At 46.5% G+C, this 27472-nt stretch overlaps 7 protein-coding genes and 1 long non-coding RNA gene across 13 annotated transcripts; 6 read left to right on the top strand and 2 right to left on the bottom strand.

Annotated features, from left to right (window-relative positions):
- Positions 1-937: 937 nt before the first annotated feature.
- LOC116934891 (E3 ubiquitin-protein ligase HECTD1) lies at positions 938-13793 on the bottom strand. The gene is given in 13 exon segments (XM_045171930.1): positions 938-2720; positions 2809-4129; positions 4285-5287; positions 5343-6016; positions 6107-7935; positions 8020-9330; positions 9332-9613; positions 9795-10451; positions 10453-10500; positions 10590-11633; positions 11762-11996; positions 12072-12318; positions 13344-13793. Coding segments are annotated over 12 exon segments (9102 nt in total). The 5' UTR covers positions 12224-12318; positions 13344-13793; the 3' UTR covers positions 938-2174.
- On the top strand, positions 12432-15083 carry LOC116934950. The gene is made up of 2 exons (XR_004401086.2): positions 12432-13116; positions 13198-15083. It is a non-coding gene; the product is annotated as an uncharacterized LOC116934950 (long non-coding RNA).
- LOC116934917 (putative E3 ubiquitin-protein ligase UBR7) lies at positions 14105-16087 on the bottom strand. 3 transcript variants are annotated; one of them, XM_032942341.2, is made up of 7 exons: positions 15939-16087; positions 15598-15816; positions 15398-15540; positions 15274-15334; positions 15062-15211; positions 14767-15000; positions 14105-14676 (listed from the first exon to the last, which is right to left on the bottom strand). In XM_032942341.2, the coding sequence occupies exons 2-7, from the start codon at positions 15772-15774 to the stop codon at positions 14341-14343; spliced, it is 1101 nt and encodes a 366-aa protein (XP_032798232.2). In that variant the 5' UTR covers positions 15775-15816; positions 15939-16087; the 3' UTR covers positions 14105-14340. The 3 variants fall into 3 exon arrangements, with proteins under 3 accessions (XP_032798232.2, XP_032798235.2, XP_032798237.2); XM_032942344.2 differs by having other exon boundaries at positions 15981-16084; XM_032942346.2 differs by lacking the exon at positions 15939-16087 and adding an exon at positions 15907-15925.
- Positions 16088-16482: 395 nt separating this feature from the next.
- On the top strand, positions 16483-18795 carry LOC116934899 (UPF0415 protein C7orf25 homolog). Of its 4 annotated transcripts, XR_006644974.1 has the most exons (7): positions 16483-16759; positions 16835-16951; positions 17008-17223; positions 17281-17940; positions 18010-18240; positions 18315-18428; positions 18523-18795. XR_006644974.1 is itself a non-coding variant. In XM_032942330.2 (5 exons), exons 1-5 carry the CDS (start codon positions 16604-16606, stop codon positions 18112-18114), a joined length of 1254 nt encoding a protein of 417 aa, XP_032798221.2. In that variant the 5' UTR covers positions 16483-16603; the 3' UTR covers positions 18115-18282. The 4 variants fall into 4 exon arrangements, 1 of the variants encoding a protein (XP_032798221.2); XR_006644973.1 differs by having other exon boundaries at positions 18315-18795; XR_006644972.1 differs by having other exon boundaries at positions 18294-18795.
- Positions 18781-19911, top strand: LOC123471061. The gene is made up of 4 exons (XM_045171928.1): positions 18781-18978; positions 19044-19178; positions 19255-19501; positions 19596-19911. Exons 1-4 carry the CDS (start codon positions 18781-18783, stop codon positions 19688-19690), a joined length of 675 nt encoding a protein of 224 aa, XP_045027863.1. The 3' UTR covers positions 19691-19911.
- Positions 19912-20396: 485 nt separating this feature from the next.
- Positions 20397-21803, top strand: LOC116934938. Its single transcript, XM_032942350.2, has 4 exons — positions 20397-20695; positions 20994-21131; positions 21212-21485; positions 21551-21803. The coding sequence occupies exons 1-4, from the start codon at positions 20477-20479 to the stop codon at positions 21649-21651; spliced, it is 732 nt and encodes a 243-aa protein (XP_032798241.2). The 5' UTR covers positions 20397-20476; the 3' UTR covers positions 21652-21803.
- A 1155-nt stretch (positions 21804-22958) lies between these two features.
- Positions 22959-24232, top strand: LOC116934960. The gene is made up of 4 exons (XM_032942362.2): positions 22959-23288; positions 23357-23491; positions 23570-23846; positions 23954-24232. The coding sequence occupies exons 1-4, from the start codon at positions 23100-23102 to the stop codon at positions 24052-24054; spliced, it is 702 nt and encodes a 233-aa protein (XP_032798253.2). The 5' UTR covers positions 22959-23099; the 3' UTR covers positions 24055-24232.
- Positions 24233-25234: 1002 nt separating this feature from the next.
- On the top strand, positions 25235-27033 carry LOC116934969. The gene is made up of 4 exons (XM_032942370.2): positions 25235-25379; positions 25442-26385; positions 26517-26648; positions 26729-27033. Exons 2-4 carry the CDS (start codon positions 25497-25499, stop codon positions 27001-27003), a joined length of 1296 nt encoding a protein of 431 aa, XP_032798261.2. The 5' UTR covers positions 25235-25379; positions 25442-25496; the 3' UTR covers positions 27004-27033.
- The last annotated feature ends 439 nt before the right edge of the window (positions 27034-27472 follow it).

Genomic DNA, 27472 nt, shown 5'->3' with positions numbered 1-27472 from the left:
TAAAAAAAACACTCATTTTTTTTGTTGTTTTATTTTTTTTTTTGGTTGGGGTTTTTGGTTTTGTTTGTTGTTTTTTTATTTACCCCTCCTTTTTTTAATTTTTTTTTTTGTAAGCTAATTTAAAATAAAAAAAAAAAAAAATTTTTTTTTTTTGGAAAGGGGGTTTTTTTTTTTTAAGAAAAAAATGGTGTTGGGGTGGGGATGGGATAATTTTTTTTTTTTTAGTGGTGTGATATTTTTTTTTTTTTTTTTTTTTTTCCAAATTTTTGGGGGGGGGGGGGGGGAAAAATTTTTAAGAATTTTCCCCCGGGTCTATTTTTTGCCGAGAAGACCTACCCATTCGCCCAAATACCTACCCATTGGACACGGGGCCGAGCCCTAGCTGCTGCAGAGTCTTATGGAGAAACCCACTTCTTCACGTTAAAAAATAAGTTTTCATAACTATAGTTAAGATTTTCCCCCTTTTCTTCCTAGCAGTGGGTATTCTATTCCTTTTTTCATTTCCCAATTTTTTTTTACCCCCAGTTCTATCTGGTTTATTTTGATTTAACTATTGTTTGTGAATGGTTTGTTGCTCATCCCCTTGTAGCAGACGAATTTCTGGCAGCAAACGAAATTCTTCGGCTAACAGAGACGAGCCACTTACAAACAATAATAAAATAAAAATGAACTAGATAGAACTGGGGCTAGAAAAAAAAAGGGAAATGAAATAATGAATAGGGTACCCACTGCTAGGAAGAAAAGAGGGAAATCTAAATTATAGTTATGAAAACTTAATTTTTAACGCGAAGAAGATGGTTTGTCCATAAGACGCTGCAGCCTCAGCAGACCAACTTGGAGTCTTGGACACAAATGAGATTTTGCACATTTGTGGGGAAAACGCGCAACGCAGGATGTTTTACTGCTCTATAGAGGATTTGCGGAGTTCTTTAGCGGATATCGTTGAAACGTATACTTGATTAAAGTAGTAGTACTACACCATGTGCAAGAGTTAATCTGGCATGACAAACATGGATAATGAGGAGAATATATTGAAAAAAAAAAAAAAAAAAAAATTAGACAAATCCCGATAGTTCTTTGGAGAGATAGAGAGATAAAGGAGGAAAAATAAACAAACTGAACCATGATCAATGCGAGAGATTAATGGGGGCGATGAGGGAGGGGCACAATCAATTTTATTATAAAGATGCGTGTTCATTTCACAAAAGAAAACGATGGCTAAATGAAAGTGCAACAGTAGAAGGAGGGTGGTTGGTGTGGAGTGGCAGCTGGTGGATCAATAAAAAAAAAATATATATATGTATAAAGAAAAGAAAAAAATCCAAAATAAATGGGGAAAAAAAATGTTTCACCAAAACCACCGAGCTCCACACAAAATAAAGACATCGACGCACATTGGTATGCCGAAAATAAGCGGCCTTGTGTGTTGGATGTCCTACAAATGAATTACTACCGACTTGATTTCTTTATTTGTTTTGTTTGTTTTTTTCTTCTTTTTTTGTTGCTTCCTAGTCCACAGTCAAAACGTGTGGTTGAAACCGATACCATGGAGCGATCGCGTAGAACACTAAAAGACTACATGAAAATCTTCTACTCTTCGTTACCGAGAAGCAAGATTAGATCTAGGCGACAGGTCAAAAGCAGAATAAAGAAGATTGGCCGTTGGGGGTAGGCCCTAAATGTATCAGTGGATTACATGGGTAAGAGGCAAAGACAACAAGGAGGTGGAGTCGTTGAATGACAATTTTTTTTTTCTTTTTCTCTGTTTACATCCTGCCGTTAGGAAACAAGCCAAATAAAAAGAGAAGATTCACTTCGCGTGACACGACATGGTACGGGGAGGATAGTAGAAACAAACAAATAGGCGACTACCTCGATCATTTTCTTTTTTCTTCTTTACGGATTTGTTTATACAAATGGTTTTCTTCTATTCAGCTTGTGATGAATTCCATTCTTTTGTTTTTCTCTCTTTCTCTCTCGTCAGCTCTAAATTCGAAACTTTGGTTTTTCACATCGGATGTGTGTGGGGGAGAAAAAGAAAGGGGAAAAAAAAAACGGTGAAATTGGTGACAAAAGTCAAACTCCAACGAGAAAATGAAGACAAACCAAAAAAAAAAAAAAAAAAAAAAGAAAATCCCACCAACACTGTTCGTAAACAAAATAGGCAAAATTTTTCAATTGAGGTGGAAACCCTTTTCACGGGTAGCGGCAAGTAGCCGTTCGCGTAAAATCTCCTCAGAGTCGTATTCGGGTAGCTTGAGATAATGGACGCACGTGTTGACGGACGGATAGCTGCCGTTGACGCATCCACTTCGATCACTGACACCGTCCACTTTGCGGACGACGGTCAATCGTGGGTAGAGGTTGGCTAACCCACCAGGTGGAAGAGAAGAACAGCCCGTCGTGAACTGGAGGAAGGCTTTGCGCTCTTCCGCGTTCATGCCCGTCAGCACGTTGACGAATCGCTGGAAGCCAGGGCTGTCGCGAGTGTAGCCCAATTTCGGCTCCGTGTAATTGAGGATATCTTCGCGCGTCCAGCTGGGACTCTGGTCGCCGCAGAGAAGCAATCGCAACTCAGACGGGCTAAAGCCGGCTAGACGCGACATGGGGAAAACGCGGTCAAAGCCTTGACGCAACGCTTCCATCTGGCGGCGGATGCCGCGTTCCAGGCAAAACTCGGCCATCAGCTCGACATAGTCTTCCACATTGTCCAGCGTTACCTGTTGCAATTCAATCGAGCCTCCATTATAGCAATGCCAACGTGATATAAAAAAATGGTAAATATTGAAAAAAATGTCGATCGTGTACCTCGAAATCGGCACCACCGGAGCGCAGTTCCACATCGGTGAATCCAAAAACTCTGGACGACGGGGCAAACTGGAAAGTCAACGCCAGATCTTCGAGGCGGACGCCGCCGCCTTGTCCTTGGGCGGCGCTTTGAATCTTTTGCGATTGCGGTGGCACAATGGTGGCCGGTTTTTGGCTCTGCGACATGTTGCTATGAGTTTGGCTCGACACGCTCGACACTGTCGTCGTTGAATTGCTGCTGTTCAAGAGATTGGGCTGAGCCAAAGCCAAATTGTCCGCCTGACGGCATCGATCCTCGTGGCTGAGCGTCGGGTCCGTCAGGATTTGGCGACGTCGCGTGGCCAAGGCTCGCAATTGTAGAAGGAACCGGCCTCGAGTCGGATCAACGATGGCCAGATCTTCGTGCGAGAGGAAACCGGAGAACCAGGGGAGGGACGGATCGCGAGGGCTGTTGCTTCCGGTGAGCGTCTTGCCATTGCCGCCCAAAACGTCTCCATCCTGTGAGAAGACGGACGAAGTCATCGGGTCTTCCACGTCCTGTTGCTGTTGGTGCTGTTGCTGTTGGTGTTGTTGCTGTTGCTGTTGCTTTGTTGCTGTTGCTGTCTGTTGCTGCTGCTGCTGCTGAGACGATGGAACGGAAGCAGGAGGTGGTGGAGGCTGTTGTGGCGGAGGGTGAGATCCAGCCCGGTAGTTAGTTTTACTGCGTTTGCTGTCGCTGTTGACAAAGACGGGCTGCTGGGCCGGGCAGGACACGTCGCCCTGGCACAATAATTTAAGGAAGGGAGTCGAAAGGGGCAAATCGACAAGGCGGCCGTCCTGGAGCGCCTTGGCCAGGAAGACTCCTAAAAACCAATAAAGCTGCTCGGCGCGATCACAGATGGGCGAGTCTTGTGGCAGAGGCGCCGGAAAGAGGCCAGACGGCCGAACAACGTAATAGCCCGGCGGTTTGACTCCGGAATCGGCCACAGACGCAGCCGTTTCAGCGGCTGTCACCTCGTCGTCTTCGTCGTCGCAGATCCACAGCGCCAAATCCCGTCGTTGACTCTCGGCCGCCACGAGCGCGTAAAATTCCAGAGACGGGCCGAGTCCGGTGCCTTCTTCATCCTGGAATTCCACCTCTAAAATGGCCTTGCGGTCGGCGTGAACCTTCATCACTTGCTGAGCCCAATCGAGCAAACGTTCGCCTCGTGGAACGCGCACCCGCTCGTGTTTCAGTCGGCCGACGCGGAACTCGTGTGGATCATCCCGTCGCGGAACGGCTCCCGTATTTCTTTGCCTCTCGACCGCCGAATCGCGCTGGCTCTGAAGCCAAACGATAGAACTGCACGAGAAATGTACAATTATGTTTTTGTTTTTTTCCCTTCCTTTCAAAATAAGGTCGACATAGCGCCGCAATTCATTCTTGCGTGTTAATACGTGCGACTCAAAAACGAGTTTTAAAGAATGAAACAAAAACGTTAAACATCTTTGGCTTACCGAGAAGTTCCAAAAGCCGTGGCTTGGAAGTACATTTGACGGGTCTCAAAAGGCACCAACATCGGGCAAACGGTCAACAGCTGTTCGCACCAGGCCGGCAGAGCGCCAGCGGAAACGACCAACGGGTCGGACAGCTGTTGCGTCAACTTGTTGGTCACTTTCTTGCTGCTAAACTCTTCCAGCGGAATATAGATGGTGGCGCTGTGGTGAGACTGATGCTGCAGATGCTGCAGCTGCTGTTGTTCCACGTCCAACTGTTCGCCTGGCCCTGGAGGCCGGCTGCTCAGAATGTAGAGTTGCCGCAACAGGAGGAGGACGTCTCCGACGCTGCACGATCCCACCGTATTGCTCGTTTGCGTGTTGACGTCGAAATCGGGCAAAAACAATTCGTCATCCATAAGACGACGCTGGCCGATGCTGTTGGCGTCGCTCAGTCCGGCAGATGGGCCAACTACGACGGCGCCGGCTTCGTCCTTCAGCTCTTTGTAGACCACCGTGTAGGTCGGCTCCCAGATGCGCCTCAACTTCTCCTGTCGCGTGCCCAGCGCTGACGACTGGATCAACTTTTGCACGGCTTTGAAGACGGTCCAATCGCCGTCTGTCAACTCGATCTCAACGTCGGGGATATTGGGCAGACCGGGGCCGCGCAAGACCAGATGTAACTTGGGTTGAGGCACCAAATCTGCATCAGCTTCCACATCCGACTGAAGCTGCGTCTGCGGCTGCGGCTGACCAGAAGCCATGATCGATGAGGAGGAGGAGGAGGAGGAGGAGGAGGAGGAGGAGGAGGACGAAGAAAAAATGGCTTCCGCTCCTTGCGCTCCTTCAGCGGCGGCGGCACCAGGTGGAGGAATTTCCAAATCGGACGTTTGGTGAACATTAGTGCGGCCTGGTCGAGGATCGAACGCCGGAATCAAAGCGGAAAACTGCCGTTTTAGGACAAATTCGTCATCCCAACTGCGCCGTTTGGTGTTGCCGGTGACGTGGCGAGAGGCGCCGTCTCCTGAGCCGCCCACAAGACTACCCACTCCTCCTCCCTCCGACTCCTCCTCCGCCACCGTCTTCTTCGGTCACTTCTTCGAAATCTTCGTCATCTTCGTTCTCGTCGTCGTCTTCGTTGTCGTCCTCGTCTGGTTCGGGTAACTCGTCGTCGTCTTCTAATTCGGCCAGCAACGTGCCCGCCCTGCAACTCTCCAGGAAATCTTCGAGACTCACTTGTTCAGAGTCACTCGACCCGGTGAGGCTCATCGACAGGGCTTGGCTCAGGCCGTGGCTGCCGCTCGTCTGCTGATGCCCTTGACCGACCCCAGCGTGACCGTGATGCAAGTTGGTGGACGATGCGCCGGCCATGGAAACAGCGTGAGAGGCTACCGACGAGAGGCTGCTCAACGTGTTGCTCAAACTCGGGTAGCTCTGGGCCGTGCTGAGGAGTCCACCCGGGAAATTGGAGGAAAGGGCCAGCCGGACGAGGCTCGAAACCGAATTGGGGCCACGAGGGAAAAGCAGCGATGATGTGGCGTTGGACGAAGAAGAAGATGAAGATAAAGAAGACGAGACGTTGGCAGCATTGGTTCCACTTGCGCCATGACCACCAGTGGCCATCGGTCCAGCTCCGCTGCTGTGCGATCCGCTGCATCGATTGGCGTTCGACGACTCTACGGCTGAACCAGACGTGCTCCCCCCACCTGCAGCTCCACCACTTCCACTGTTGGCATTACCCGCTTGGTGGCGTCTGCGAATCAAAGGTGAACCCCAAAAAAAAAAATAAGAATAGTTTAGATAATACAATTCTTGCTTGAATAGTCGCATAAAGCTCTTTTACCTTCGGGCAACATTGGCAAAACTCTCGAGGAAAGCGGCCGGAGTGGGTCCGCCACCCACTTCTCGTTCAGGTTCTGTCGACGTCGTCAAATTGGGGACGCTGACACTCATTGAACCTGAAGTGCGAACGCCAGAAGCGGCACCCGAAGTCACTTTGACCGATTGAGGAGGAGAGGGAGGTGACGAGATGTCGTCTTGCTCATCGTCGCCTTGTTGTTGCTGCTGTCCAGCTACTTCCACACGGGATAGGGCAGACGTAGCGGCCGCCATTGTTTCAGCTTCGGCTTGCAGTTGACTGGCCTGGCGTTCCAGACTGCGAAGTAGATCGAACGCGTTGATTTCCAACATCTCTTCCGTCACGTCGGTCATTAGCGAATCGTCAACGACCATGCCATCCAGGGCGGCGGCGGCGGCGGCGGCGGCGGCGGCAGCAGCAGCAGCCGGTGAGGCAGCGCCACTAGTCGAACTAACCGAAGCCAATAAACTATGATCCGCTAATTGAGTGGCAGTCTTTGACTGGCCGGCCAAATAGGTATTCTTGGCGTTCCTGTGACTGTCAGATACTTGAGACTCGCCCGTTCCGCCTTCCGTCGATGATCCGGTAGGGTCCATCAGGCTTAGGGCTCCTACGAGCGCAGCGACCGCCGTCGAAGTGGCTTCATCGTCGTCGGTGCTTTGGGTGCCAGTGCTGTCGCCACGGACGCGTTCGAAAGAGACCAGTCCAGCTTCGGCGCTGGCCAAACTTAAAACGCTATCGGCGACTGCAGACGCAGCCGCTGCGGATGTCAAGAGATTATCGACCGACGTAGCCTGTTCAGTTGATGCTACAGAGGATTTGACGACTCCTGTGGCTTCGGGCAAACTGGGCGTCGAGCTGGACTTCCGGCTGCCGGCCAAAACGCTTCCAGCTCCCACGCTAGTTAGGCTGGAAGTGGGTGTCGAAGATTTGACACCCGTGGCGGACGGCTTGTCTAAATTCATTGTCTTGAGGGTGGAGGAAGAAGACGGGGTTTTGCCCGACGTGGCGGGTGTCTGTTGTTGTTGTTGCTGTTGTTGGGCCGCTTCCGGATCGTAGGAAGGAGCCAATCTCAAATCATATTTGCCTTCGGCGCCCATGCGATACGAATTAGATCCGCCGTGATCCCAGGTGACGTCAATCCAGCCGTTGTGCAATTCGCCCGTCACTGTGCCTTCCGCTGGCTGGGCCGAACCTCCGGCAGTGGCCGCAGTCGTGGTAGATCCGTCTTGATCACGCCATTTCCAGTCGAGTCCGCGCACAACTCGAGCGCCTGGCACCAGGTGACGCAGCATCTGATGACGAACCATGCGCCGTTGTCTCCGCAAATTGGCTTCGGCCTCTCGGGCTGCCCGTCCCAAATCTTGGCATACGCCCGTCACAGTGCCGTACAATTCCAAGCCGCTGATGCTGAGATAGTGGGTCTGGCCGGAAGCGTTTTTGCCCATCTGCTGGATGCGAACGTGTCTCCACCCTTGCGTTTCGCCACTGGGTGGCTCTAGCGGCCACGTGGCAGTTGAGCCGGGCTCGTTCAGCGAGCAATCGTCCACGTGAGTGAACAGAGTTGTCCACGACAGTCCGTCTTTTGAGACTTGGAAGAGCCAGTGACGAAGGGCGGATTTTCCGTATCCGCGGGCGTGTCGCAGAGTGTAGGCCGTGGGTAAAAGGTGAAGGCCGAGATCCAGCGCGAACCACGAGCGTTTGTCGTCGTTCGTGTGGCAATTCAGAGCCGCGCTATCGCGTGACAAAATGTCTTCCAAATGGCCGTAAGGCAAATTGCGTCCTTCAGAACATGTCACGACAACCAGGCCCACCTGCATTCACGCAAAAAGAAAATGATAAACGGAATGATTCAGTTTATTTCGTTGGCTCAAACTGCCAACAGTCGTCTCACATACCTGAGCAGGATTGACCCAATCGGGCACGGTTTTACCGTTGGTGCCCAGCCAATAGATGACGCCGCCTTCATCGAAATCGCGCGTATGGCGGAAAGTTAACGGCGAGGCGGACGGACCAGCCGACGTTGCCGATGTGGCCGCCTGAATTTTGCGGACAAACGCCAACGACGAACGTTCGTAATCGTACCACTGCTTGGCTACCATCTTGAGCAGATATTTCTCTAATTGGCCGACGGTGGTGAGTGGCTCGGTCTTTAATGCCCGTCCCGTTCGGTCCGTCAGACCCGTTTCGCCAGGACTTCGCTCCAAACGGAAACGCAGACGTCGCGTCAGCGTCTGCAGGCCGTTGGTCGATCCGCCAGCGGCATCGTACAAGTAGACGGGCAGTTTTTCGATCGATTCGAGAACGGAGACCAATTTGCGGACCAGGCACGTAGCCGGCCCTTTAGGTCCGTTTTGGTAGAGATAATCGGCTGACTGGAAACACTCGCGGAAAATGGCCACACGCTGGCGCAGCAGCCGGTTGCCCCGTCGGGTGCCTTGCAGGTAGTCATCCAGTCCGGCGGGCGAGAGGAGACGATGAAGGGCCTGGACTAGGCCGCTGGACTGCAACTCAAAAGCCGATAGGCTCGTGTCTTCGCCTTCCAACAGGGAGCGAAAATCGTTAAGAGCTGAACGGAGAAGGTCACGCCAAGCTCCCGCTCCCGCTGCGCTTCCTTGCGAAGCCGAATGATCGCGTTGCTGCTGTTCTCGGTTGTTCTCCTGAGCCGCGCATCCGCGCTCAATGTGCACGACAATGGCAGCTAGACGGGCAACGACTCCTCTCGGCTGAGCCTGAGCTGCTTGGAAATAGCGCTGATAAATCTCTTGGGCTTGAGCTCGCACTTTTTGCTTGGTGGCTTCCACTTGCGACGAACGGAAGCGACCGCCACTAACCAGCCCCGATCGTCCGCCACCGGAACCGCCGGCGCTGCGTCTGCCGCCAGGGCTCAGATAATGAACTGGCGCCCAACCGGCCGCTAATTCGGGACCAAGGGCCGTTTCGGCTGTGAACGTGTGTTTGGTGCCTCGATTCGATTCGAATAAGAAACCGGGCAAATCTTCGCGCAATATGGTCGCCTGCTGTTGGCCGTCGGAATTCTGAATGACCAGTTCTCCGTCTTTGCTTGAAGATAAGGACCAATTGCCTACGGTGAGGCGAAGGGCGTCAGAGCATTTCACGCCGGCTGCGAAAACGGCCTGACTGATTGTTCCAGGTTTGATTTGAGTCCGGACGCGTTGCAGTTTGTCGAGGAACTCGCCTCGATTCTCTCGAGCTGTCGGACCCACCTTCGGGGCTTCCGGACGAGTACATTGTGGCCAATTTGCCATCCAAGATGAAGCGGAACCATCCGTTAGAGCCGTTGGAGAGTTCCAAAGCCGCAGCGTCGCTCCAAATGTAGAGACAATCGCGACCGCGAGCAATGCACCAATCCCTCCAGTGGTACGGCCGGCCGGCCATCAACTCCTTAACCACGTCCACTTGAGCGGTTGTTTCCCCTTGCGGTTTCTGCGGCTGGACCGCATTGCCCGAGTCAGTAGGTTGCAGTTCGGCCTGAGCTTTGCCTTCCGTGCCGGCTGAATTTGTCGTAATGGTAACTCCCCCCTCCTCCTCCTCCTCCTCCTCCTTCTTCTTCTTCTTCCTGCTGCTGTTGTTGTTGCTGCTGCTGCTGTTCCGCCTGCGGTTCTTGCCCAGAGGCGTTGTCGCCCTGGCCGTTTTCCTGGCCGTCATCCACGCCGCCACTACTGGCCAGAATTTGCACTTTGCTAAAGATACCGAGACGAGCAAAGTGATCGAGGAAAGTATCGGCCGACTTGTTCATCAGATCTTGAATGATGTGCATGCACACCAAATGGCCGTCTTCGTCCTCTTCATTGTCTAGAACGGCCGCTACCACCTCGACCAGCGTCGAAATGAAGACGTTCGATTCGTGCGAGCAGAGCGAATGCAGCAGCGCCGGTTGGGTGTAGTGAACCATTTTCTTGATGATTGTCAGGCTGGCCTTGCGCACGCTGGCGATCATGCTGCTTTGAAAGGTGTGGCAAAAGACGGGCAAAAGACGCCGCAGATACACGGGCGCCATGTCCGGATCGCCCTTTGGCTCCGTCGACGTTGTTCCTCCATCCGACAAAATGGACGACGAATCTTCTGAAAGGCAAGTTGAGCCGGCAGTCAAAGCGTCTCCTCGTCGCTGCTGTCCCGACGTGGAGAATTGGCCGGAAGCATCCGCCATGGACGACGGATTGGGTGGTGTTGAAGACGTAGGAGTGATCATCCATTCACCTGGCGATTGCAAAATAGCGGCCACTTCTCGATGGCCTTCGTCGTTGCGTTCGCGAGCTTTGTCCAATGGCGTCTTGCCATCTTCATCGCGCAAATCGGGATTGGCTCCCGTAGCGCAAAAGAACTTTGGCGATGGCTGGCCGGCCAAAGCAAGCAGCCTGAATAGTATAAAGAAAACAAATGATGGTCAGTAGACGAAAATCTCGAGTGTAATGTGTATGGTATGCAATCGAATTAGAGCTATTACGTAATGAAGCGAAGAAGATCGCTGGCCCTTGTTGACGTCGGCACAACGTTCGCAAAGGAATTCCACCATCTCCTGGGTGCCGAAAGCGGATGCCCAATTGAGCAGAGTTTGGCCCACATCGTCCATAAAATTGACTTCAATGCCGCCGGAATCGATGGCGTCTATCAACGCGTCCGTGTCTTTGCTGCGGATGCAGTCGATCAGCTGTCGATGCGTCCGTTCTCCTGCGCTATCCAATCGACGCAACATGGAGCCGGTTGTGCTGCCACCGCTGCTTCCACCTCGGATTGTGGATCCTGGCGTTGTGGGCGCTGTCGAGCTGTTGGTAGGGTTGGCAAGTCCACCTCCTCCGCTGCGTGGTAGAGCCTTGCGTCCTTCAAAGAGGAGAACGAGAAGCAGATCGACGAGCCTCATCGTGTCGAGGATGCAACGCTCTTCGCCGTTCACTGCTCGTTCGATGGCGTCCGGTAGTTCCGAACGGAGCAAATCGTGCGTGATGCCAGGTGAGCCGCGGCACAACGTCGACAACAAGCTAATGACTGTCGAAATGGACGAGCTGCAAGTGGCCGATTTATTGGTTCCAGCCGTTTCCACCGCATTCGAAGATGTCGCTGATGCAGTAGCCGATCCAGTACCTGCTGCAGCAGGGGAATTGGTTGTTTGTTGTGACGATGAGGCCGTCGTTCCAGCTGCATTAGAGAGACGGAAAAGGAGGGCCGAGACGAGTCCGTGATCAGCTAAAGGTCCCGGATCGATGCCACGTCGGGTGAAACGGTCGGCCAGAGAGGCAAAACATCTGAGAGCGCCATCTGCGACGTGTCCGTCTTCGTGTTGTAGCAAAGTGGACAAGGCATCGACGCAAGCGGCCAATCCTTGATCGTGGGGTTCCACTTTGGAGCAAAGTCGCGAAACGACAACCATTGCAGAGTGGAGAGTATCCTTGTGAACCAGAGTTCCAGCATCGCGGATGAAAGACAAAACACATTGCAATCCACCGGCTTCAAAAACGGCTCCAGCTTCTCGAGTACAAATCAGTTCCATAACCTTCATTATTGGTGGGGGAAGATGAAGGATGAAAATGAAGATGAAGGAACACACACACACAAAAAGAATAATAATTATTATTGCAACCCTCGAATTATCTCCAAGTTATAGTCGGTCTGAATAATCACCTTGACGCACTGCTCGGCCAAATCACGAGAAGTGCGCTGTTGGAGGTCGGCTGTGCCCAGCCGGCCACACAAAGCCTTGACAGCTCCGTCGACGGCCACAACACGCCGAGTGCATTCAGCTGACACATCCAGGTAATAAGTGATGGCCCGGGCCGTCACTTCTAGCACCGAATCGGGTGCCGTTTTGTCCAAGAGTATACGGCACAAGGCCGGCAGGAACGTCCGGGGTGGACAGCTGTGGTTGATGGATGAGATTGTTAAAAGAATCAGTAAAAAAAGAAAATCGTCAAATCAAATGTCCATCTGTTACCTTTCGAAACATCGGTCGACATTGTCCGACATAAGAAGAAGCATGCAAAGTTGTTCCAACGCCACCAGCTGCATATCCCTTTCGGCCAGCTCTTCCTGGCCGAGCCCCATCGTTAGCCATTCGAGAAGCGTTTCAGGATCGACGTCCGCCATCTCTCGTTCGCCCAATCAAAAAACAAATCAACAAAATGTCTCCTCCTTTTTTTCTTTTTTGGTTCTTCCGCTGTTACTCTTCGGGCCCCGAAAACCTGTTCCAATCGGAAAAGAAGAACATGAGTACGATTGAGGTCATTTAACTGTCTTTTCTCTCTTCTTCTGTCTTTCTCTGGTGTTGTTCCAATTCCCTCTATTTCGCCTTATGGCGCACGCAATGGAATCTTCACTACAAAATTAATAAGAATAATAAAAATAAACAAAACAAACACACGGGCTGTATTGCTGTTCCGGCCTCTTTCTCATTGGCGCCACACTGCGTTTTACTAAGCCCTTGCTTACGCTGCTGCTGCTATTGAAAGGTTTGTTTTTGTTAAGACAATACAAAAATAAAAAACGAACAGGCTTTACTGCTTCTGCATAGTTTCTCTTCGATAGCTGTTGACGAATCGAGGGTGGTTTTTCTGGCCTTTGGTTACGCAATCCGAGACCTACAAGCTAAACACAATTGACAAGCTTCAACGACGACGTCGTCTTCCTCCACTAGTTCCTTTCTACATTTTGACAACGTATTGGAATGCGGCTGAACTCGGGCAAGACTCCAACCAACGCCATTTTGATGTGCTATTAATAAATCCGCGATCTTCTCTCCCTGACCCAAACCTCAACTTCATCTAGACCCCATTTCTAACCCTTTTCTTTACTTTCGACCATTTTTTGTTTGGCTCTTTTCCCACTGCTTTGCCAGTACTAGCTTCTGTGTGTGTGTGTGTTTGTTGCAAGTATCGACGTAGCAACGACACGCGACACACGGCATGTTTGCATACCCATTCTTTATTGATCATCCCTACATTTTGTCAGGTCATGCCTTTGGACTTTGAAAAGCAATTCAAGTAATTTTGCCATCCATCCAGCTCCGATAGATAGTAAATGGACAAGTAATGTGAATAATAAATCACTTTCTGTTTTTCTAGCTAAACATGGACTGCTGCTTTCCTCAACAAAATGTGACCTGATCTTCGGGGGAAATGAGAATGCTATTACAGTAACCAGAATTGCCTGATGATTAACAAACAAAAAGAATGATGAAACAAAGGAAGAAGATGAACAAAGTTCTTACCCTGTGATCAAGATGTTCTTCAGGTTCCTTTGAGATAGTGAGACAAGTGGTTGTCCAAATGAAGGGGGAAAAGTGGGCCAACCCCCCACAAAGAGAAACAAAACCACGCGAGGTCTTTCATACAATTGGATCGAGTTCAGAAATATCTTTTTCCCTTAATACATATACTGTGCAGTGGCCTTGGGAAACCCACACACACACACATACACACACACACACAGGGAGAAGACTAAGAGATGGGAGAAAAATCTTTAAGGTCAATTGATACACTCCATTTCAACTATTTAACTTCACCTTTACTCCATGGACAACTTCACTAAAACTTCACGTCCAAAGCTTTTTTATTCGTTTCGACACAATAACTTCGAGGACTGTGTCTCCTGGCTCTCTGATAACTGGATGGTGCCGTAGTGCATTGAGCAGTCCACACAGAAACGACGGGCAAACCAGCTGTGTATGACGAAATTAGTTCCGTCTTACACCGCTAGAGCTACCAGGTACCGTAATGTTTGCTGTGCTCATTTTTACATGCGTCGCAGCAACAGCCATTATTAGATTTATTACACCGTTCACGACCAATATATAAGCGTTTTTCATGTACTCTTTTTTTCCATGAGGAGAATTTCTCCTTTAATTCAAAAAACGCATTAGAGTTAGCTGACGGGAATAAACGAATTGATGAAATGTGTTATGAAATTCAGGCCAGTCTAAATTCTCATTAGGCTCTCGTGCGACACATGAATAAACACAAACATCTAAAAGTCTGTCCATTTAGTACTTTACTTTTTGGTTATCCGAATACGTTACAAGTTTGCAATCATTATTCTTTTCTTTCCAACTTAATAGATTAATCCACTTGTTTTTTTTATCAGCGTCCAAATTAAAGAAAACAAAAAAATAATAAATGAAAAAACACTACAAAGGTTGAATCACAGTCAATCCAGATAAACGATATAGATGGAGGATCTAGGGCATCGGTTTCAAGGGTATCAGATCCCTAGCGACAAAAGTGTGGCATTCCAGTTGATTCGCCATCAAGACGACGTCGTTTACGCTCCTTCAAACGACCAAAAAATTCCGTGATATCTTCCTCTCGAACGACTCTTTTGTTATCAGCAAAGGTTTTCAGGTAATCTTTCAGTTCGGCCGCGAAACTTTGGTACTCTGTTATAGCTTCAACTTGTTGGATGCGATCCAATGAGGAAAGCGCTTCCATGAGCCGCTCGTTGTTCGACGGTCGGTTGACACAAGCCATTTTACCTTTTTGCTCGTAATGCTCAACCGTGTCCTGGTCATCCGTAAGATATTGGATCTTTTTATCTGCATATAGTGCCTGAATTACAGAAAAAAGAAAACCATCATTATAAAAAAAATAAAATAAAATAAAAAAAAATAATTCATAATTTATCATTCGATTACTTACCAAACACTTTTCGCATCTGCACAGTCGATTCCGCCATCCTTCCGGCCAAAATGTCGCTTTCTTCAAATTCAGCTGCTCTTTCTCAATGGTTTTAGCTTCTAGTTTGCAGGCTAACGACAATTGGTCGGATTCTACTGGTAGTACATATGCATTGAGGAAAGGGTATTTCTCCATGCATTGGCCACATATCATCTCGGAATAATCTTGATCCGGAGGCGGACTACTGCCCAAATGCTGTGCAAAAATAAAAATAATTATATGAATTATAAAATATTTGTTTTTGTAAAATAAAAACCTTGTTGTGGTGCCAATCTTCACACATGATGCACTGAACCATTTCATCGGGATTAGTGTCATCAGGATCAGGATATGGTTTTTGGCAAGTGCAGTATTTTCCCAAAAAGTTGTGATTGTAACTATTGTTCTCATTCAATTCTGACTTCTCCTATAATAGGATAACAGAATTCAGATTGCAAGACATTCAAAAAAACTTTGAAATAGTTTTACTGTTGCCAAAGTGCATTTATTGAAGGGAAATTTTGAATTTCCACAGTCACAACAAAAGTTCCTGCAACAAAGAAAATTTTAAAAGATCTCCCTTTGATCTGATATGGCAGAGATATATCCATACCTTTTAGTATACAATTCAATAAGTTCATGCCCATCATGACAGTGGTAACTGCAAGCTAAGCAGACACCAGCTAGTTGAGCCAGATCTCCAGATTGTTGCCTGCAAGTTACACAAGCATAGAGAGCTTGACGGTTGACATATCCCTACAAATTTGTTTCGTTAGTAAAGATAAAACCCAATGGTGACAATGAAAAAATTACTAGATGATAAGTGCAATTTGCATCATCAGATCCACCCAAAACAGCATTTGCATCCTCTTCAAGCTGGGCTTCCTCTTCTAGAATTTCTTCAAGTGTAACACCGTTATCTTCTTCGTCATCAACAATTTTACCAGCCTCACAACTAGTAGTTGGCTCTTTATTGTCCGGGCAAGCCATTTATCAAGAACGATGAACGAAATGCTCGTCGGTTACACAATCCTAGGATACAGGAACATCATGAACCAGTTAGACAAAGGGCTTTGGTGAGTGAGTAATAAAGTGGATCAAGAGAACTACGTAAAACGATATTCAGGTTAAGTGGAGATGAAAGAAGAGCGTACTTTTTAAGGATTTTGAATATAAGAAAGTAACTCGGAATTTACGAGATTTGCAAAGAGTACGATGAAATCACTGGTATGTGTAGGGAGAAGTAATGTGAAAGCTGCCTGATCAATGTCAGGGCGGGAAAATTAATTGTTCGAAATAGTGTTAGTTATATCCGGTAGGTGGCGAATTTTACCTGAAAATAAGTAGTCCGATTGTACTGCCATGGCTTTTTGTTTGTTTTTATTTTGATCTATGCAATATAATGCCTCTTGTATTTCTTAAATCGTACTTTACTTTTTAGTTTTTTGTAATTAAGCAATGTATGCTTTCTCGGTATTTACGGGAATGGCAGAATTCATAATCTAAAATGCCTGCAGCGATTTCTGTTGAACGATCCAACGCATTGACTGATTTTTAATTGAGTTTAGCAAGGGGGGAATTTGAAATTAGGTATGCGAAATATATTGGCGCGCCAGGCTGTGACTCGGATTACAACCAAAACAAAGTGCCGACAAAAGTGGCGGTTGACGCTAGGTGGTACAAGTGAATGTTATGATTAGCAGACGAACTGTAACCGCGAATTCAATGCTGACGAAAGCGACTTGTAAAAAATCCTAGTAACATTAGTTTTACCCTCCTCATTTGGTTCATTGGTTGACCATCGCTCTATATATTTAAAATGGCATCCGATATCGAAGATTTGAAGAATCTCGTATTGTGTAAAGTTCAAGAAGGCGAAAATCTCTTGCAACAAGTGCACTGTCATTTTGCTAACGTGGAGGGCAGTAAAAAACTGGAAAGACGCATTCGTTCTGAAATTAAGTTCTTACAAAGAGTAAATTAGGCTCAGGAAGTTCTAGTTGTTATGCATTCCTTAATGACTAATATATCTATGTCATTTTTCCTGCAGTTACTTGATGTTGAAATGGAAGTAAAGAAGGAGCACATGTTATCTAGCAATTTAGGTTCATTGGCTGCTGTTGTGGACATTCTTCATCAATGTGAAAGCCCTGCAGCTATCTTTAAAGTAATAAAAATCCTAGATTTTACATTGGTTTTGTAACTATAGCCATTGGCCTATAGCCTTTCAGTTTAAAAAATGGCTCCAGTAACCGCATTGAGGTGGATGTTGTATCCAAAGGAGGAAAAGTTTGGCACAAAGCAATCGCTCGGAAAGCAGAGGCATTGGAAGACATATCTAAAGGAAGAACATCGTGTGGCCAGAAATCTGTGATTGATCAAGCATCAGCATACATAAAATGTGCAAGACTGCATCCTCATCTGTTTAATCCTCCTCAGGTAAACTGTCCAAATTATGCCCAATATAGTCACTCTCAAGAAAGTTCAATCAAACAGGTTGTCTTCCACTTCTTCAACAGCATCAGCTCATCAATTGTTGTGAAACTGAAGAAACGGGGAGTGGAGGTTGAGGGAGAAATCAGACCGATAATGGAAAATTCGTTTTCCGAAAGCGACACTAGCAGCAGCTGTGATAGTGATGAAGACGACAGCGAGGGCTATGAAGGATACAACGAAATAAATGAAGGGATGTCAACTTCACCTCATTCCAACCTGGATAATCTCAGGCAAAGTGACAAGCTCTTCCTCGACATCACTTGCATGGTGGCATACGTCTCTTCGATGACCAATGGTGGAGCCAATTATATTTTCCCTAGAGCGATCTATAACCAGCAGGCCGAGTGGGAGCGTTCATCTCCCGCCAAGCCCAAGCTAGATGCTCTGTTTGGAGATAAACAGCTAGTCACTTGCCGCGAAGCCCTTACCGATTTTCAAACTCTGGTGGAACGAATGGGAGGTACTGGAGAGAAACAGCGAATGAGGGAACTGATTGCCCGTTTGGATATTGTTGAAGATACGCCTTGTGGAAGAGTTGCCCAGTTGCAGCTAACGAGCAACGTCAAAACGAGATCAAGATTGATTTTTTGCACTGCCGACAAATTGGGCATCGTCGTTGTTACAGCCAACACCGGTTTCGTCCGATCAGCGGCTAGCCAGGTAATCTTATCTATTCAGATGTTGTTTTTTTGTTTTTTCGTCCTAAACGTTTAATTTGTGCTTCTTTAGGGAATAGAAATAGCTCATTTTGTGCACGAGCCAAGGGTTTTAACGGAGCAACAGGAGCCTTTTTCAATTCCTCTAAAGACTCCCGATAGTGCGTCAAATGTGTGAGGATTGCCGTAATCCTTTTTGGGACGCATTCTTGTCCTCTTCAAGTGTGTCGTCATATTCCAAAGTGTAAGACAATCCCTCGTCAGTTCGATACCGGTACTGTCGATTTCCCTCGCCATTTTGAAGGTGTTGTTGCATATGTACTTTAATACATGATAACAAAGTGAATGCTTTTTTAGATTTGTGTGTTTAACTCACAGGAACAAAAGAGCTTAAGGTGCCAGCCAACAATTTTCGTTTGCAAAAGCAGAATTCAGGAGATTAGAAGGTTGAGCCGAGAAAGCTTCTCGATGTCATTCCTGTGGTGTGATGAGGTAAGCCCGAAAATGTTGACAGAGGAAGGCCCAAGTTCTAGAGCTACCGCCATCGAAGATTTATAGCGGACGATTTAATGTTTTTGCTTGGTAGGTCGAATGGTGATAAACAAAAATCGGGAAAATCCTCTGATTGTATGCCGTAGATGCATAGAGTCTGTGTTGCGTAATTCCCTTCACCCTCGTCTCTTCTATAAAGAGGTTGGGTTGGGCTCTTGATTGTAATGAAACTGTTGTCACACAGTATTTAGCTCTACCAGCAGCAACTGCGTTTAACTTTTCGTGTACCCGATCGATTCCATTTGGGACTTTGACCAAAGAAAAAAAAAAAAAAAAGAACTTGGGTGCAAGGATGAAAGAGAGAAATTGTTATTCAAGAGTACGAATTTTACCGGTTTGGGTGGTGCTTGCGATCCTGGTGGGGGGTCTCCACAATGTCGCAGGTCACGGACGAATGTTGGATCCTCCGTCCAGGTCCTCCATGTGGCGATTAGGTTTCCAAACGCCAAAAAATTACGACGACAACGGACTCAACTGCGGTGGGAGATCGGTAACGAACAATTACTTTTGATCGAGCGCTACCGCGTCATCCTCATTGCACTCTCGTTTCTATAGGTGCAACACAACAGCATCAACAAGGGCCGTTGCGGTGAGTGTGGCGACGAATGGAGTCTGCCCCGGCCGAGAGCAAACGACGAAGGTGGCCTCTACGGAACAGGCACTATCGGCCAAACCTACAAAACAGGCTCCGTAAGTGTGCTTACAGTCTGCCCTTTAATAGCATACCATAACGTTTAAAAAATAATGCAATACGAACGTTTTACAGTACGTCCGGGTGTCGGTGGAATTAACGTCCAGTCATTTGGGTTATTTCGAATTCCGACTTTGCCCGAAACGGTCAGCCGAGGAATTAGTGACGCAAGAGTGTCTCGACAATTATTTACTTCGGTTATCCGACGGATCAACTCGTTATCAGGTGCCGGATTACACTGCCACTTGGTACGACATGCTAGTCAAATTGCCTGACGGCTTAACGTGCGACCATTGCGTCATCCAATGGTATTATACGACAGGTGAGTTACTGCAGTCTAATACTGACAAACGGTCACCAGACACAATGATATTCGATTTTAACTCTCGTTGTTTTCAACCTGTATGGCTACACAGGCAATAGTCCGGGTCTTTGTGGAGATGGAACAAATTCGGTCGATTGCAACCAAGAGTCATTTGTCAATTGCGCTGATGTGGCCATCAAAGCATAGCTGTACTCACCAGTGTCACCTACTGCGTGTTTGTCCCCTTGAATTCCGAGCTTCACACACGTGATGATGATATTCATGTATATCGACATACTAGAGTTCCTAAATCTGGAAATGATGGTGATCAATTGGCTTTTCTGTTATTCTATCGCTGAATAGCCTGAAGCATATTAGCGGAGGGCAATTCATCAACTGTTTTGATTAAACTAAATGGTTTCAATCAATTGGTCGTGTTGGTTCGTAATAATTGGTTTGGTCAAATGCGCAACGCTGAGTTGCGACACCTACTCTAAACAAAACAAACGCAAAATACTCGCACTTTGCGCCAATGCAAGGGAAGGCTAAAGTTTTTCTTTTGACTGCGTAACAAGGATAAAACGTTCATATGCGGCAACAAAACTATCGACGAGATAAAGATAATACCTGTTGAGAAATCGTGACTGTCACTTATCCCGCCTTGCAGCAAATATTATTTCACTGTGTGTCACAACAAAGTGGACCTAAAACAAAAAAATTGGCATTTGATTTAAAAGATAACAGCAGTCAGTTTAGTTAGACCAGCAACAGCGAATGTGGACAAAAGTTGAGTTGCAACGATGACCTATAGAAAATTATCTCGAAATTGAAACTGACAACAAAATGTTGGACTGGGCAGCCCGATGCCATATCGATTGTTTGTCGCACTCGTTATCATGAAAGCCATCAACAGCAGTCAGCGTTAGAAGTTAAGATCCCTCGCTTGGAAAGTTTCTGGGCCTCAGTCGATTGATCGTCGTCAATTATATCGAAATGTTTAGCGATTTTGTTGGCGCTGATTGGCGAGCAAGTAAACGACACGTGATCGGCCCAGTGACGTCCGTCATCTTGTTGAGCATTTGTGGCTGCATCATCATCGCGGATGGGCATGGCATTCTTTACGATCCACCCGGACGGTCATCCATGTGGCGGTTCGGTTTTAACGTGCCCATGAACGAAAACGACACGGGTCTGAATTGCGGTGGCAGAGAGGTGCGTTTTATACCTGGATCTGTTTGTTATGCTGTATTGAATTATTGCTATCCACACGGGGGTTTCATTTCGTGTCTTGACATTCTTTATATTATAGCGATACATCAACTTGGTTAGTCCAGTACAAGTTGAACACTTTGATTGCCGTCTTGTATTCATTTTTCGTTTTCATTCTTGATGATCACTGACCAAGTGTTTGCTCAAATTTTAAAAAATACTGTATATACAGTATGTTTCCCATTTTTTAAAGTAAGCTGGGGATGGGTAAATGAATGTCTTGTTGGTTATACGATCGCAGACTCAGCACTTTGACGAAGTCAATCAGGGACGTTGCGGTGAATGCGGCGACGAATATAAACTAACCCGGCCACGACCCCATGATGAAGGCGGTATTTACGGTACGGGTATCATTGGACAGACTTATGTTGAAGCATCGGTAATATTCCATTTTTCAGAATACCAAAATCAATGCCATTTAAAAAGAAAATGTTAAAAGCTTTGCCTTCGATCTTTCAGATTGTTCGACTAACCGTTCAAATAACGGCCAATCACTTGGGCCATTTCGTGTTCCGACTGTGTCCGAAACAATCAGCTGATGAACTAGTGACGCAGGAATGCCTTGACAGATATCCACTTGAACTTGTCGACTTGCCCGGCCAAGGTGACGGCTTCGTAGTCGAAGGCACCAAATTTCAAATTGGCAGTTCAACTGGCCTCTACTTTCCCAGTGTCCGGCTGCCAGCAGGCGTCACTTGCCAAAACTGCGTCCTGCAGTGGTACTACACAACAGGTGACAGCGCTTAATTCATTTATTTTCGTCAGCAATAATTAAACGCCTTCGTATACCAAATGCAGGCAACAGCCCGGGACTGTGTCCGGGCGGTGGCAATGGATTATGTTACCAGGAAACATTCGTCAATTGCGCAGATGTGGCTATTCTACCGCAGAACAAATAATTCACATATTCTCGAGAAATGCTATCTACTCGTCAATCAAGAAACAAGATAGAATTATACAAAATACATCAAGGTTTGATTTTGGTGGAGGAACTCGATCCCAAAAGGAGTTAACCAATTGACTTTCTGGCAATAAACGGTTTCAATGTTGATACTAAGCACTTTGTTGTTTTCCAGCCATTGGATAGACCATCAGTCACTGATTGATTAGTAGCTAATAGCTAATAAAAATAAGAAGAAGAAACTCCCCTTTTCCCTGGTTTTCCTTATTCCTGATTAGGGGTCTATTACCTAATGTTTGCTCTTCTGCGGTCGCCTTATCCGACCAAAAGAATAGCATGGCGTGACACGCGCAGACAAGTTGCTGTCACGAATTGACTTGGCGAGTTTCGGAGCGACAGATTGGGCACGCGGGCGGGTAGTCATTGAATAATTCGTTCGTCACGATCTCATGATAACGTTCAAAAAATCGGCCGGGAATACCAGCAGCGCATGACAACTGCTAGTGCTCCGCTTCCGACTTCCCGTCCGTGCCAATGGAATCGTTTTCTTATCTCTCTGCTGTTGATTCACATTCGTTTTGCTTTCGTGCTGTCGTAACGCAGTGAGGCCGACGCATTTCAATGACGTTATTCTGACATGGCGAAAGCCCAAGTGGCATCAAATCACTTTCTTTCGTCACCGTCACCTCGTTGTTTTTATTTGAAGGTTAAAAGGCATTCAATGTCAGCAGCTAAAAGAACGTTCGCATTACATGAATTTAATCATTCACCCCTATTCTTCACCCCAATTCTGTGGGTTTTTTCATTTTAAGTTTGAATCAATTGAAATCGACCTTGACCGATTTTACTTCAGGACTGATTATACCAGTGCGCACAAAGGGCATTTATTCAGGACACTTGAAGCTCGTAAAAACTACAATTCTCAACGATGGCAAAGTGAATGAGGATGGTCAGCATGTAGACTCTATTCAGTACCTCCTTGCCCCATGAATCGATTGGTAATTTATCGAAATGTTGTTGTTCACTGAATCGCTCAGAATCCAAACACGTAATTAACGAAAAAGACTTTTGTATTACGTGACGCGCAGTCGAGTCAATCAACACGAACGTGTTGTGCGTTTATTCAAATGACCGTCAGATAAAGAAAACAAACTGAGCAGCGGAACGCAATCGGCAAGTAGACTATCGGTCCAGCTACGTGATACGCGATGTACACCATCCCATCACAAATTGTTATGATCTATTGACTCTACGACATTTGTGCTATCATCGTAGACTGCTGCCTTATAAAAAGCTGGTCCAGACTTGAGTCATTTATTATAGCAGCGATTCGCTTCCAAAGTCAACCATATACGTATAGACTAATAGGCATCAGTACTTGTGTAACAGTCAAGAATTCATCTCCGTTTTTCATTTTAAAAAGAAAGTCCACCGACAGTCATCAAGATGGTTGCTTGTATATTTTCCTCTGTCCTCCTATTTGCGGTCATCTTGAGCAGCAGCGTCACTAAAGTAACGAGTCACGGCTACATTTACGATCCTCCTGGTCGTTCGTCCATGTGGCGTGTCGGTTTCAGCGTCGCTGAAGATTCTAAAAATTACAATGATATGGAGCTCAACTGCGGTGGTAGAGAGGTAAGTGGACCCAACATTCAATAGATGGACGGATAACATTGACTTAACTGCCTCTTTTCACCGTTCAGGCTCAGCATAACGCCATCAATCAGGGCCGGTGTGGAGAATGCGGGGACGAATGGAGGCTGGAACGGCCGAGGTCAAACGACGAGGGGGGCATATACGACACGGGCATCATCGGACAAACCTACACCGAAGGATCGGTAACATTGAAATCGTAGTTAATAGGAGGTCGCATTACAAACGATCCATTCTTGTTGCAATTATACGCGCGTCGTCAGGTTGTGCGCATTACGGTGAACATTACGGCCAACCACTGGGGAGATTTCGTGTTCCGACTGTGCCCGAAACAATCAGCCGATGAACTAGTGACGCAGGAATGCCTTGACAGGTATCCACTTGAACTTGTCGAGTTGCCCGGCCAAGGTGATGGCATCGTAGTCGACGGCGGCACCAAATTCAAAATCGGTAGCTCAACTGGCCTCTATTTCCCGAGTGTCCGGCTACCAGCGGGCGTCACTTGTCAAAATTGCGTTCTCCAGTGGTACTGGACAGTAGGTAAATATCACATATACCGTCAAAGTCATTGGCATTCCATCAGATCCTCTTTTTTAATTCAATTTTCGTTTTTCTGCCTCGTTTTTTTTTCTTTTTTCCTAATGCAGCCAATAGCGAAGGATTATGTCCTAATGGAGGCAGTGGCTACTGTTACCAGGAATCGTTCGTCAATTGTGCGGATGTGTCCATTCTTCCAGCCGGTTTGTAAATTTGGTTGAGTTGTGCATCGATTCCGCCACAGTCGTTTAGGTTGTCATCATCAGAATCTTTATACTTGCATGCCAAATCTATTCACGTTGATTTTGTTTTACTTTATGCTGGATAAAATGTTGAATGCATTTGCTATGAATCGAAATTTGAATAAATACATTTTATTAAACGTTAAATTCTTCTCTTTTTCCGCAATGTCTCAAATTTGAAAAAATTGTGATATGTTCCAGAGCGACCAACAAGTGAGAAATCGTAGGGTGTTTGATCGTGTCTATCTGTAATCTGTTTAAACTTGATTTGCATCACACGCTCGGCCTGCCACGTAGCGTAAACGTGTACGAATGGCGGAGTAAATGATGTTTGTGCCTTCTCTGTCGAATGGAATTTCTACTTGGGTTTGGTACTGAACTGCGCAGCACGTTCATATGTTCTGTTCTATTCTGTTCTATGCCGGAGAAAATGAGATTAGACCCTAAGGATGGGACAGAAAGCTATTTTGCAACAATTGATATGAAAAAAACGGCCTTTCTTTCCAAATGTTCCGAACCCCAGCAGCTTGAAAATTCCATAGCTGCAGGTGTTGTGCAAGGGCATGTGATACGCGTGGAGTGCGTAATCATTTTTTAAGATTTCCAGCCCCATTAGTTAAAACGTTAAAGGGAAATTTGTAGCCAATATGGTAACAGCCATTCCTTTTCTTCATCTCTTCTCGTTCGACTGAAATTCTAAGAACTAAAAAAAACCTTCTTTGTTTTGTTCACGTTCTTTATCTTTTTCGATACGAACCTGATAGAAATTTAACGAAATGAAATGACGAAATACACAACAAATAGGGAGGGAAACAGTATTGTACACAACTGATTGCACAATTTTTCCCCCAAAAAAATAAGAAGCTTTTGTTTCTCCGGGAGCTTAAGAGGTCGATCAAACCATATAATACCGACAAAGACTTGTCAGAAGAATTATAAAGAACATGCACGATTTACAACAACTCAATCCTTTGGCTTAATACCGTAACGCGTAACGACAGTGGAGCTTAAGTGCACAGGCATAGCGTCAATATGTTAGCAAACGCCGTGAAACGCTGCCATTTCTATAGATTTCAACTGCAACGAAGATTTATGGTATATAATCGTTGTTTTACGAAAGACTGCTTGATTTTCATTGCGTCAGTTGCTCTGTGCGCATCGTCTTGTGAGTTGAGTATTTGAGATTATAAAAATTGGCCTTTTTAATTTGGGCTCTTCTATTTGGCGCTTGTAGTAGTAGTTTCAATCACTTCAGCGTTCCATAAGTGTTATGGGGAACTATCACATTTACATGGTAAGTCAATAATGGAATACGAAACCAACCAACTGAGCCTTTATATAATATGTAACGACTAGGTTGGGATTTTGGCGTTCATCATCGTGCGCTGCAGATGTAGGCCTATCGGCCGAGATGGACACGATACTATCAGACAACAACACAACTGCTGAAGATGATTGCAACGACGAGTATTACTCGCCTTGCAGTTGCCGAAGAGATCGTTACAATAACCAGAGTATTTTTGTCGTGTGCTCTAAAGCTTCCGTTACGCAAGTGCGGGACGTTTTCAGACGATCTACTCATCCGCAGATGTACTCGTTCAGCTTTTTGGCCAACCACAACGATCCGCCAATGACAATTTATGCGGTGCCTGTTGACTTTTTGGCAGACAAACGAGCAACACGCATTTCCCTTTACGGTTATTCAAAAGGCTCGTCGTGGCTGCCCAAATTGGCCATCGATTCTTTAGCTTTCCGCTCGACGAAAGCAAACGTCAGATTTCTAGAGCTTTCCTATTGGGACTTGCTCTTGCAAACCGACTTTAGCTTTTTGCAAGGGTTTCACGGGTTAGAGCAGTTGACGCTGTCGTTCAATGACAATTTGGCGGCTTTCCAATACCTTCCGGTTCCGTTTCCAGCTCTGAGGTCCCTTTACATTCATCACTGCAGTGACTTGAAACAAGCCCCATTTCCCAATTTGACTTTATCGAACAGCAATTTAGAGGAACTGTCGATGCCGTACAACGATCTAGACGATCAAACGGTCAACGAGACACTAGCGTCGCTCGTTGCTGGAGGTTTATCCAACTCGATTTCGAGCATCGACGTGAGTGGCAATCGGTTGACGACTATGCCCAATCAAATTGCGTTCTTCTCGCATCTAACTTCGCTGTTCGTCACCGATAATTCTATTTCATGGATACCCTCATCTTCGATAAGCTTCACGTCGCCCCATATTAATGTGAATTTCCTACACCTGAATGGCAACAACATTATTGGCATAGAGAGTGATGCATTCAAAGGTAGACTATACTATATAGACTAGCCTATACTATTTGTGTTCAATAAGACTTGTTATAGACATATATACTTTTATACTTTGAAAACTGTCAATGGAACTGTTTCTGCCACACTTGGACTTGGCACGAAAAAGGCAATTTCTCGACGACCCAAGTTGGTTTGAATTTCAACCGACTCACCTTATTCGAAGAAAATGTCTTTAAGGATATGTTGGAGCAAATGGTTTCCATCCAGCCGGCCATCGGTTCCGTCATCGTTTCCTCAAGTATAACATATTGATCGACACTCTCGGTTTATTCATAATAATAGTATAAGTCTATTCATGTAACGATGTATTTAATAAAGATGCTTTCGTTTGCGGATGCGATCTGGCCTGGCTGATTCGTGATCATCGTCACCTGCTTCCGGTCGTGAAAGGCGGAGTTTGTTCGTCAAGGATGTCTTTCGAGGAGTTGGACCCCCAATCGTTTGTTGGTTGCTATGAACAGACAACAGTTGATTCCTTGACGACTGACAACAGTTCATCAAACGGGGCCTTTTCTTCGGCAACGGCCAAACTATACATCCTGCAGCTTATTGGTCTTACATTCCTTACTTTTGTGCAAACCATGCAACTGTAATAGGATGATGAATGAATGCTACTTTTTCGCCGAGTCTTTGCGACTTGAACTTTGTTTTTGTACAGTGACTTCAATTCATGTGGCACGTCTGTCGGAAAAAAAAAAAAAAAAAACATGAAAGACGTCGGAGGAAGAGAGCACAAAATCTCCATCGCACAGAATTATGTGCACAAAAAGAGCCGCCTTTGTCGCGAGTCGTTTTCTTGCCACCCCTGTCCATTTCCACTTAATGTCGCAACGTCGTCAATAGAAAATGCATCGAACTCTTTCCCTAAAAGGTTTTTTCAGACAAACAAGTGTCTCATTTCGTTTTTTGTCATTAAGGGCCCGTATAGGGATGGGCAAGGTGTCGGTGATATCAGCACCTCTTTAGATTTTGTACCCACCGATTGACAGTGCAAGAATCATTTGAAACATTTTCCTCTTTCGACGTGGCGAGTGATGATTCAATTATCTTTTGGTCAAGTGT

The sequence above is a fragment of the Daphnia magna genome, linkage group LG1, assembly GCF_020631705.1.
Source record: "Daphnia magna isolate NIES linkage group LG1, ASM2063170v1.1, whole genome shotgun sequence".
Taxonomy (NCBI): Eukaryota; Metazoa; Arthropoda; class Branchiopoda; order Diplostraca; family Daphniidae; genus Daphnia; species Daphnia magna.
Note: the sequence above shows the minus strand (reverse complement) of the source record. Positions and strands in the feature narration are given on the sequence as shown.